The sequence below is a fragment of the Vigna angularis genome, chromosome 3 (genome assembly GCF_016808095.1).
Source record: "Vigna angularis cultivar LongXiaoDou No.4 chromosome 3, ASM1680809v1, whole genome shotgun sequence".
In the NCBI taxonomy this organism is placed as follows: Eukaryota; Viridiplantae; Streptophyta; class Magnoliopsida; order Fabales; family Fabaceae; genus Vigna; species Vigna angularis.
The window spans coordinates 2507602-2520148 of record NC_068972.1 but is presented as its reverse complement, the minus strand read 5'-3'; the positions used below and the strand labels follow the sequence as shown (position 1 = coordinate 2520148).

General features: G+C 32.0%; 1 protein-coding gene across 2 annotated transcripts; it reads left to right on the top strand.

The window, feature by feature from the left end:
* Positions 1-566: 566 nt before the first annotated feature.
* On the top strand, positions 567-10185 carry LOC108326254 (glutamine--tRNA ligase). Of its 2 annotated transcripts, XM_017559637.2 has the most exons (24): positions 567-839; positions 970-1020; positions 1205-1276; positions 1491-1590; positions 1838-1933; positions 2216-2277; positions 2374-2475; positions 2565-2654; positions 2847-2999; positions 3098-3153; positions 3621-3711; positions 3791-3877; positions 4555-4752; positions 4844-4942; positions 5554-5685; positions 5783-5919; positions 7890-7989; positions 8067-8162; positions 8321-8421; positions 8498-8603; positions 8686-8775; positions 8930-9059; positions 9159-9296; positions 10060-10185. In XM_017559637.2, exons 1-23 carry the CDS (start codon positions 702-704, stop codon positions 9251-9253), a joined length of 2382 nt encoding a protein of 793 aa, XP_017415126.2. In that variant the 5' UTR covers positions 567-701; the 3' UTR covers positions 9254-9296; positions 10060-10185. The 2 variants fall into 2 exon arrangements, with proteins under 2 accessions (XP_017415126.2, XP_052730786.1); XM_052874826.1 differs by lacking the exons at positions 970-1020; positions 10060-10185 and having other exon boundaries at positions 9159-9506.
* The last annotated feature ends 2362 nt before the right edge of the window (positions 10186-12547 follow it).

The following is a 12547-nucleotide window of genomic DNA, read 5'->3' as shown; positions in this document are numbered from 1 at the left end:
TATAAGTATATCTGGTCAACATGGCCAACAATTTTTAAAGTATTAAATTAATTTTTATTGCGGGCTCAGTGCGTGAAGCCCAAGCTAATACGGTCAGAAACTAGAATTGAAAACCAAGTTGAAGCGGTAAACGTCAACTTAAGTCACTCTCTACTCGGATGCGGAAGGGTGCTTCACCTCCCTGTTTTTCTTTTTACACCGGAATAAAATTTGTATTTCCCCAATTATCCCTATTTAAAAATATAATACTTTTTTTACTTCTTATTTTTAATATTTTTCGGAACCCAATTTTTGAAAGAGAAATACTTATAAGAAACTCCATTTAAAATAAAAAAAAATATTTAAAATAAAATTTTCAAAAAGTATTTTTAAACCTGAAATTATTTTTCTAAATATTCTTCAAAATTGTAAATTCCAAAAATCCAAATCAAAATATAAGGGTAAAATAGAGATTTTAAATTTTTTGGGGGTGCAGGAAGAAGCCGCGATGTAGAATATAATCGTAAAGCCCACAGGATCTTAAACCAAGAATCTTTACATCCTTACTCTTAACGTTAACAATAAAGCTTGTCGACTCTGGATTAACTAATTTCTTACACACCTTTCGTATCTTCACCACTGGCATTTCTGTCGTCACCGCCAAAACCCTAAGGTCTCTTACACTTTCATCGGAATACGATTTTGTCTTTTTCGGTGGCAAGATGCCGGCGAAGGATGACAGTTCCGACAAGGAGAAGTGTCTCGATCTCTTTCTGAAGATCGGTTTAGACGAGCGCACAGCTCGAAACACCGTCGCGAACAACAAAGTCACGGCCAATCTCACTTCCGTCATCAACGAGGTATACATAACTATCCATAGCATAATGATTCTCAATTCAAGAATTCCTTCTGCAATCAGTCTTTCTAATTTCGGAAGGCTTTCGTTTCCCTCATTCGTTATATTAGTTGCATTTGTTCTGTCTTTTTTAGGCTGGTGTTACTGATGGATGCAGTCGAACGGTTGGAAATCTTCTTTATACGGTAGTATATGTCTTTGCATGTTTTTGAATTTGTGTTACACTCGTAATTCTTGATGGTTTTATGTTCTTTATGCTACCACGCTCTCTGAAATACGTGAATTTATAGTAAAGAGAGATTGTACATTTTATTGTGGTTTTCTTTTGAGGGCTGTTGACATGGTTGTTGCCGTTGATTTATGTGGCAGGTTGCGACGAAGTACCCTGCAAATGCCTTGCCGCATCGTCCAACATTACTACAATACATTGTTTCTTCAAAGGTGTGCACAGTAGATTCTTGATTGGCGTCTTATGTTCATCGATTGTCAATCAGAGTGACACTAACTGTGTATTTCGTGTTATTATTGTGTTCCACCATATTATTTCTTCTTTTGATTGGTTGGCAACTTTGGAATTAAGTTTTCTGCTCGTCGTGGGTTTAGATGAAATTTTACGTTTGAAATATTTCCTCTCTCACTGAGATTATGCTTGCAGGTCAAAGCAACTGCACAGTTAGATGCAGCTTTATCATTTCTTGCTACCACGGGCATGGAGAATCTTGATTTGAAGACATTTGAAGAAGCTTGTGGTGTTGGTACGGTGGAAAGAACTTTAGCAGTATAGTCTCGTATAAAGTTGGCCCTAGATTCTATTTGGACGAGCTTCTTAAAAAAACTTTTAAGAGAGAAAAATTAGAAGAAAAACAAGGAAACTGGCTTTCTCATAAGTTAAATTTAGCTTATGGACAAGTTTAAAACAAAATTTAGGAGAAGTTGTTTGCAAAATTCTAGAAATTAACTCATGACAAGTGTAACTCTTAAATATCTTGCATACTTGAGCAGGCATTGAGGTTTCAACAGAAGATATCAACCAAGCTGTCAGTGAAGTTGTTGAGGAGAACAAGGTAACAATTTTGGAGCTTCGCTATCGAACAAATGGTAGGTGTTCAGTCTTTGCCCGTGATGGATTTAGTAATTCAAATCTCGCAGATTTCATTACGTTAAAATTAGAAATTTAAAAGAAGTGATATGATTTGACTTTCCAATATATATACTCTAAAATCACGTTACAAATTTTAAATTGGAATTCGACTTTCAATTCTTATAGAGAAGTTCATTTTGTGGATGATTTGTTGATTCGTTCTTATGCATTTAGTTTCCCTCCTATATTGAACTGCCGTTCTATTCAGTGTTGAGAACACTATACTTTATCTTTTCTAGTGGGTGAGTTGCTTGGCCATGTGCGCAAGAGGCTGCCATGGGGTGACGCAAAAGTTGCCAAGGTGACAGCTATGGAACAAACCTTAATCAATGGTAGTTGATTTACTTATTTCATGTTTTATTACTTTTTAATTGTTTTTCTGTTCTTTATATTGCAGCAACTTGTTGATGCAAAACTATATGAACTACTGGGTGAACGAACAGCAGCAGATGATGAAAAGCCATCTAGAAAGAAGAAGGAGAAACCGGCTAAAGTAGAGGTGCCTGTGTTTCCAGTTGTCTATTTAGGCTTTACTTTTATTTTTTGATTTACTTGTTGGTTCACAATTCAACTTACATGCTTACATAGGATAAAGCACCTGTTGCCACTCCTGAAAAGTCACCTGAAGAAGATCTTAATCCATATTTAATATTTCCTAACCCAGAGGAAAATTTCAAGGTATTTCTTTTCTTATTTAAAATCAAATTGCATTTTAATACTTTTTTGTTCATGCTGTGAACCAAATCATTGACTATTTTAGCTTGAATGGAGTAATTTCCATTGCTCTGCTTGCTCATGGCATGACATATGAGTTTAACTTTTTTCCTTAACTTGCATCTGCAACATGTCTTGATGATAAGTTGATTTCAGGTGCATACTGAGGTGCCTTTTAGTGATGGAAGTATTTTGAGATGTTGTAATACAAGGGCGCTTCTTGACAAACACTTGAAAGCAACAGGTGGAAAAGTTTTGACCCGCTTTCCACCTGAACCAAATGGATATTTGCATATTGGTCATGCAAAAGTATGTAATGTTTTTCACATTGTAATAATTGTGTAACTTGTTTCTTTTTCCCTGTGATATATAATTATGTTTGTAATAAAAACTTAATTGTTGTTCAGGCCATGTTTATTGATTTTGGATTGGCAAAAGACAGGGATGGAGGTTGTTATCTGAGGTGTGTAGTGTTTTCAAATTTTCCTTTATTTATTGTCAGTTCAGATAAGTGTGTCTTCTTTCATCTGAAAGAGATGGACATTGCTCTTGGGACATCTATTATTTAGGGATTATCTATGGGTGTGTTTTATATCTATGGGAAACATATTTTCTCATGTGAATTATGTATTACAATATAATTGATTATATACAACTTCCTTAGTAAATCTCATCACTTTTGTACGGAAAGGTTAACACATAAGTTCTTTTTTGTTTTTGATGTCTTTAATTATATATGCCTCTTTTTTCGCTCTTTCTCTTCCTTTCCTTGCTCACATACTTTCTATAGCTGGAAACAATCTGAGTGTTTATAACAATGTCAAAGATTTGCTCCTAAAAGTTTTTCATGTTTACTGCATTCCTGTCAAAAGCTCTATAAGCCTTAGTTATATCTTTGTATTATGGGTTTATGGGTTTTTGCAATTCCAGATATGATGATACAAATCCTGAAGCAGAAAAGAAGGAGTATATTGATCACATTGAAGAAATTGTCCAGTGGATGGGTTGGAAACCATTCAAGGTATGTTGGTTTGTTTATGACGTATTGGCTCATGCGATCTTGGTTATTTAGATGTTTAACAACTTTGTAATATTTGCAGATTACTTACACAAGTGATTACTTCCAAGAATTGTATGAATTAGCTGTGGAGCTCATAAAAAGGGGTCATGCGTATGTTGACCATCAGGTTGTTATTCAAACATCTGAACAGCTTATTGCTACAAATATTTAACGTTTATGCTAAATGTTTCATTGGTTCTTCCCTTGGATTTAAAACATCTAGCATGTAATTAACTTGATATATTTGAAACACTAATTCTGATCCCTTTGGAAGTTTACTCTGAAAATCTCAATTGCATGGAATTATATTATCAACCCTTATGTTATAAATTTCTGTTCTCGTGCCTAAGCATGAGGACATCTCTTTTTGTATTCTCTTTCTGATTGTTATGCGTGGCTTAAACACTATTTAACACTTATTTCATATTTTAAAACTTTTAAAATTATTGATAATTTATGTTTTTTCTTTTAATGTTGGAATTTCTTCTTTTCTGTAAATCTTAGCTTTAATTACTTTCAATTTTTAATATCAAAATTTTCTTTTTCCAAACTGGTTAGATTTAGTGAGAAAAAAAATTCAAAGATTAAAGAGATTAATTTCTTAGTACTACTTATCACACATTTACATTTTTACCTTTATTTTATATTTTAAAAAAATTATTTCAATTGTTGCAAAGGATACTTGCTAGTCCAGAAGAAAATGTTAATTCGGAATAACTATGGTGGATGTGATAATTGCCTCGTGTTGTTGAATTTTGTATTAAGCACAACAACAAAAATTAACAGTATTTAATCTGGTTGTAGACACCTGATGAGATAAAGGAATATAGGGAGAAGAAAATGAACAGTCCTTGGAGAGACAGACCAATTTCAGAGTCACTGAAGCTCTTTGAGGATATGAAAAGTGGCCTTGTAGAAGAAGGAAAAGCCACGCTTAGAATGAAGCAAGACATGCAGAGTGATAATTACAATATGTATGACCTTATTGCTTATAGAATTAAGGTATCTACTTGGCTAGATGATTTTAATTACTCAAATTTATAGGGAGATAATGATCTGATTTCTTGCCATGTGAATGTTTTTCGCCACTTAGTTTACTCCACACCCACATGCCGGAGACAAATGGTGTATTTATCCAAGTTATGACTATGCTCACTGCATTGTTGATTCTCTAGAGAATATCACACATTCAGTAAGTTGTCTTCCACTCAATTTTTCTTGGTGATTTTACAGTTCTCTTGTTAGTAACCCGGCTTCTTTTTTATTACCCATTTCAATCTTCATCGAGGCTACATCCTATATGCTTACATTCTCCTAATTTAATCTCTCTATATTTGTTGTGGTGGTCCTTATGTTAGCATTCCTTTTTCATAATATGATATTTGAATATCATAATATAATAATACTTGGGCAGCTAGATTCATAGCTTCTTCAAATCCGTTTTATGCTCTAAATCTGTGATATTTATAGACAGTTAGATTTTGGAGGATCATTGAGTTGGAGTTATTATGTTTTAAAATGTGTGGTTCTCTGTAAAAAAGGTTATAGTTTAGTCTTTCATGTATATTCTTATTTAGAAAATTTAAATTATCTGTCCTACAAATAATAATGTGCTGTACAGAATGTTCTATTCACTATATCAGTTGGAGCTTTGAGGCTATAACTGCTAGGAACTTTTTTAACTAGTGGTCAGTGCTTTAGGCTTCATTCCTGACAAATGACATTCAGATCTCGTTGTGCTGTTAATGATAACTCTGTTGTTATTTTCTCTATATATTTCTAATTAACAAATATCTTATGCAGCTGTGTACACTTGAATTTGAGACACGTCGAGCATCATATTATTGGTTATTGCATGCGTTAGGCATTTACCAGCCTTATGTATGGGAATATTCAAGATTGAATGTCTCTAACACAGTTATGTCGAAGCGTAAGGTGAAGCAACAATTTTACACATTGTAATAATTTGTTGAATTTAATTATTATGTTTGTAATTTGCTATCCTCTAATTACATATTGTTCTTTGTTGAAGTTGAATCGTCTAGTTACAGAGAAGTGGGTTGATGGGTGGGATGATCCTCGTTTGATGACACTAGCTGGTTTGCGGCGTAGAGGCATGACGTCCACTGCAATCAATGCTTTTGTTCGAGGAATTGGAATAACTAGAAGGTATGTTATCAATTTCCAACTACAGTTGGATGCATACGAATGCTATTTCCAGGTTATTGCTGTGTAAAAGTACTTGAAACACTTCAGTTCAGTTCATGTTTTATACTAAAAATTGTCCTGAATTTCATTTTAGCTTTTACAATTTCCTATATATGTTGATGTCGGAAGTTGCTTTGGTAATGCTTTATTGTATTGATCATATTAATTGCTATTTATGTCTCTTTCCATATCTTATTTTTCAATGCAATTGATGAATTTATCTGTTGACAATTGTAACAAAACATTTTGTGATCCATGTATTTGCCTTTTCCACACAGGAAAAGGCTAGGCTGTTTTTTTTTTCGTTTTTTTTGTGTATATATAAAGGAATACATTCATTAGATTTGTTAATTAATTAGTGTGTATTAATTTTGGACGTCATGTTACAGTTTGTGGTACCAAAAATGTGTATTTGTCATCTTCAGCTCTTTCTGTGTGAGAGAGAAAAGGCATAATAAATGACTTGATCCATCTGGTGTTGTTAATGAAAACAACTGCAAATCTTTAGTATTTTGTTACCACTAATGGCTTTTTAGTGTGGATTGCACCGAGGGGGGTACTGGTTTGACTATATCCTTTCCCGTCCCCAAAGTAAAAATTGACACATATCCTTATCTCCATTCCCATTGAATATGAAATTTGTGTCACATTCCTGTCAACGTCGAGTAGAGAGTACAGTATATACACGATCGTATTGTCGCAAATATTAGTTAAATAACTTACAAAATATAAAAGTAAAAGCAAATGAAACAAGATATCGGGGATTCAATGTTAGGAGAACACACATTTTCTTTTCTTCAATTTCAAAGATCAACCAAGAAGTTATAATTGCATAAATAATAGAGTGACAAATAAAAAATGCTTAAATGTCAAGTAATTATCAAAAAGAGTAAACAATTATACATAATTGAAATTCAATGACAACTGCAACATGAATTATTTATTGGAAATGTTGAGAGGAAAAGTACTTCGGGGATTTGAGTGAATTTGGTGAATTTTAAATGATTTATAAGCCCTAGTTAGTTATTCTGTTATTCCCAGATTTTAACTAACATATAATCCTTAAACTTTATATTTTCCTCAACCGATTTTAACTTTAAAATATATCGGGTGAGGAAAATATAAACTTTAAAATATTTCCATGGTTTTTGTCTAAGATTATTGATAGTTTTATTGGATCCCTTTGGTTAGTAATTAGCAGGCTGTATAACTGACCTGTTAGATAAGTTACATTCCTTTTTAATAGAAGATCGGATTAACTATAAACTACCTATACACAGTTTGGTTATGGGATGACTTAACTGCTCTAATGAGGCTTCCGGGTTTAAAACCAAGTTGAGGTGAGCACTAAATCTTGATTAAACCGTGCTATGAGAGGCTAAGTTATGATTTATGGTCGGACATCCGATTTGTTTAATTATAATGATACAGCAACAATGAAATATTTGAAGATTGAAGACAGAGCTCCTTACCACTCAAACTCTAATCTTGTGTCACTTGTATTGTACAACCTAGCTATATTATTGGCTTTACTGTGTGTATCTGACTTCAGGTTTTTTGGGTTAGATCATCATGTGTCAGGCTGAATCTAAAATTAAATTTTCAGCAAGCAGCCACTTTCTCTCTTTATACGACAAAACAAATGCTGATCTCTTTACCTTAGCAAACAGAAACATAAGTCTTCGAAGAACTAGTTGTCTTGGCGATGCCTTATCCCAAAAGTTGATTCACTATTTTGTTCTTTATATTCGATTGTTCTAGTATTTATTCGGATGTTTAATGTGTGCTTTAGTAAATGCACATTTGAAGCTTTAATCAATTGACTATACCTTTCAGGAACAAGAACCTGCAAACTGTTTTTTTCATTTAGAAAAACTGGTATATGAGGATGGAAGTGGATCATTACAATTATTTTCTTTTTGTTGTTGTAGTGATGGCACTTTGATTTCCGTTGAACGCCTTGAATACCATGTTAGGGAAGAATTAAACAGAACAGCTCCTCGTGCAATGGTTGTCCTTCATCCTCTCAAGGTATATTTGTGTTCTTTCTACGCCAGTGTACTGTTCTGATTTAATTAGCTCAAGACTAATAGATTTAATCTTGTAAGGTTGTTATTACTAATCTTGAAGCCAACTTAGCTATTGAGGTTGATGCAAAGTTATGGCCTGATGCAAAAGCTGATGATGCTTCTGCTTTCTACAAGGTAAAACATAGCATGTGAAAACGGATATCTCTGGGCAATGCTCTGGTTTTAGGATGATTCAATATGTTAACTTTTTTGTTAAGCTTTACCATAATATTACCAGTTCATATGGTGTAGGTAGAAGTTTCTGATTTTTTTTTTCATGCCGTTGTTCTTAGATTCCATTTTCCAATGTTGTATATATTGAACGTTCGGACTTCCGGATGCAAGATTCGAAAGATTATTATGGTCTAGCTCCTGGGAAATCTGCGATACTCAGGTTAGTTGAGGGTATAAATTGACATTGTGATGAGAATTTTAAGTCCAATGTTCAAAATTTTCGTTGTTGGGTGTAGATATGCATTTCCTATAAAGTGCACTGAAGTGATTCTAGCTGACGACAATGAGACTATTCTTGAAATTCGAGCTGAGTATGACCCTTCAAAGAAGACAAAGCCTAAGGTTCACAAACTTTGCTAATTCCGTCAATTAAAAATAGTAGGCAAGATCTGATTGGTGATCTGTGCAATCTTTTTTATTTTAGGGGGTTCTCCATTGGGTTTCTCAATCTTCTCCTGGAGTTGATCCACTAAAGGTGGAAGTCAGGTTGTTTGAGAGGCTATTCCTATCAGAGGTTTGCTATCCTTTACGTCTGCTTGGTATTATATATATATATATATATATATATATATATATATATATATATATATATATATATATGTATGTATGTATGTATTCTTGTTTGCTAATAATATTTCCCTCTGTTTTGGTTTGAATCACTGGAATAGAATCCCGCTGAACTTGACAATTGGCTTGGCGATTTAAACCCTAATTCCAAAGTGATAATTCCGGGTGCTTACGGAGTGTCCTCCCTGCGGAATGCGAAAGTTGGGGACAATTTCCAATTTGAACGATTAGGTATTTAATATCTTGTCTCTTGTTTGAACGTTGACTGTTACTTGTTTCTTCGTTCATCTTTATTTACTTAATATCTAATCGTTATATCTGCTCTTCCAGGCTACTTCGTAGTTGACCAGGACTCAACTCCAGAAAAACTTGTTTTTAATAGGACTGTCACTTTAAAGGACAGCTATAGCAAAGGTGGAAAATAGGGTTCCTCAATATTGATTAGAAGTAACAAAGTGGCACATACAGGTCAGCGGTTCGTACATGTTTAAAATAGATACTTGTAACGCATAGAATTTTTTGGGGTTGGGTGTGTTATGTAAAACATTTACTAGCCACTTAGCCATGTACATTTTCTCAAGGGATCATTTATTAGTTCCTCTGTTATTTAATTACTTTTTGGTTGGTTGGTTTTGTAGTTTGGATATTTTATTTGTTTATTCTGTGAGTTAGTGCCAACGATGCTGTTTTCCTATTAAATTTGAGTGTAAAATTAGTATTAATAAATAATTTCCCTTTCATAAAAATAATGACATCTAACTCAGATTAAGTCTAGTTTTTGCACAGTATACATGTGACGGGACAATGTTGTTCCTGATCGACAGTAAAGTGTATCCAAGTTGAATTAACTCTAATAGTTCTTTCATACATAGCCTTTTTTTAGATAGAAGTCGGCTATTAAGCATTCTTCCAATCTTGATGTGGGTCATGAAAATAGTTTTAATTTGCATAGACTATTTAAAACGCCTTGAATTAGGGAAAAAGATACATGCAAAAATAATTGTTACCCATCACTTCATGAGAGAAGTACCTAAGCAATTAGAATGGAGATTGATATTCCACCTAAAGGAATCTACCTTGATATTGAGGGTTAATCCAGATGAATTTGTTTCTTAATTTCTGATGCGAGGAATTTCTTTGAAATAATGTATAAAATAAATATACACATCATGTTATCCTAAATATAACTTATTATTTATGTTAATTTCTGATTTTATGAATTTCCTTTCAGGGGGCAAACTTTTATCATCATCTTCCATATAAAAGCAATCGGGCCCTTCCTTTTAATACGCTTATTATTTATGTTAACGAATATTTTGTTGATTCCATTAATGAAAAATACTAATTTGATTTCTAACTTGTGTTTTAATAAACGGTTAGAGATAGTTCTAATGTTTCCATTTTCAAAGCTTAAGAATTCTTCGTCCACTACTGTAAGTGATGTTTAAACTTAGAAAATAAAAGTTTTGGTAAAACTGTTTGATAATTCTTCCAATAGTTTACAGGTACACAATTGAATTAACAGGTGTCAATTTTACATAAAGAATTATTTTATAGGTTTGGTTTTAAAATTTGTTTCAATTTTTACTTAAAAACTAATTTGATTTTGGAACAATTCTTTAAAATAATTTATACTTTTAGACTGAGAATCAAATTATCTAAAATTGTTCTATTTTTAAAAGAAGAATAATGAATTTTTCTCACCCCTATAACAGAGCTCTAATATTATTTAAGTTAGTGGAAGGATCATGTAAACTTCAAATTTTAAAAGGGGGTTTGTCCCGGTTGCATGCATACACACGACCGTGTGTTGTGCCACAAGTGGATGTGGTTGCGATAATCTCTAACGTGTTGTTCATGAGAGCAGTTGATTTTACGCGTTGTACCTTTCTTTTGATTTTATGTGCATGATTTCATTTATTTTATTGTACGATGTATAAATTCATTTATTTTGGAGTTACGAGCTTTTAGACGGTTATTTTTTATACGTGAAAAAGTTTACCTATATTTTTGAAAATAAACCAATTAAAAGACAATAAAATCAAATTTCTTGATCATATACATTGATTAGTTTAGTGTTAGAAGAGTCCTCATTACATTTGTATATTTTTTTACAGTAACATGGGTGTATTCGATTAAAATTACTAACTTACGCTAGTACAAAAGCAATTGAGTATTTATTTCTAACATGAAGATACTGATGAATACTGTAACACAATTTTCTATCATAACTTTTTAATGGTCACTAGCAATACAAAGCAAGGAATCCTAGCAAGATGTGACAAAACATGCCCTTTATTGTTATTTAATAATGCTATCCCTCAGATTAGAAAGAAATAGATAGTAAAAGATGGGACAACTTTCACTTTGTCTTCTAACACTAATTAACTTTCTTTTAATGACATAATAGCACTTTTTTTTTATTAATTTTCAATTATCTATTGTTTGGTCCCACGCATACACGAGTTATCGAGTTATGAGGGTGTATATATTCGTCTAACGTAACTATGTCATCCACCCATTTTTTTCTTTTTTCTTTTTAATAAAACTATGATTATCATGACTTGAATATTTGAATCTACATTAGAGCTAAACCCTCAGTAATTAAACAATATGCGAGATGTCAGGCTGACTGCTTAGATGCTTTGCGTAAGATCAGACATTGCAAGAAAGGTGACTGACTACTCAAAGTGTTGCAGCACACCAACCATATATAAATAAATTTACGCATTTGATACAGACTAAATAAGATATTTCAATAAAACTTCTATTAAGAGTTATGAAACATTGGTAAGTTGACTATACTATAAAGGTCACTCATCTTATACTACACTCCATCAATACATCATTTTAGGTTTAGCCTATTTCACATCTTCAAAAATATTGATGTAAGGATACATGAAAATTTTGTTTTAAAAACAATGAAAAAAAATATCTTTTCCTTGTTTTATTATTCTCTTAGTTTATTGGATATCTATTTTTAATTTAAATTAATTTATACACTTGTTTGTATGAAGAATTTATTTTACAACTCTTCTACGTCTTTTTTTTTCTTTTAAGAAAAAGCATGTGGTTTGCAAGCAATTAAGATTCTTCACTCTATCGTAATAGACTTAAACTTATATAAAGGTTTTACTCAAAAACTTTCTTAAAATATAATTTTTTTGTAAATAAATACTCCGATAAACATTCTTAATTTATAAACCTCAAAATAAAGTAAAAATAGAATTTGAATTTTTTTTTGTTGGATTTTTCTAGATATTTTGTATTGTTCCTCCATTATGCTTTTAAAATGTATTGATATATACTGGTTTTAATATTTTAAAATATATTAAAAAAATGTAATATATCATAATCATTATATTTTGAAAAAAATACTAAAAAGATAATGCAAAAAATCCAATGAAACATCTAGATTCATAAAAATACAAGATTTGCAGAAGTAGCATATGATATGGTAAGTCTATAATAAATTTGTAAATTTTATAAATTATTTTATTACCTACAAGTTGGGATTGTAACCTTCTATGAAACTAATTAATGCAATTAAAAGAAAAAGCTCGTGAAATTATAATCCAATAGTGAGTTAATGAGATTTATTTTTTGTAAAACGAACTTGCAATTCTACATCCTAATATTATCATTAAATACAATTTTTTCGCCTTCAGTATTTTTCTCCTTTTTTTTATACATATTTTAGCTGAAACTTTATATTAGTT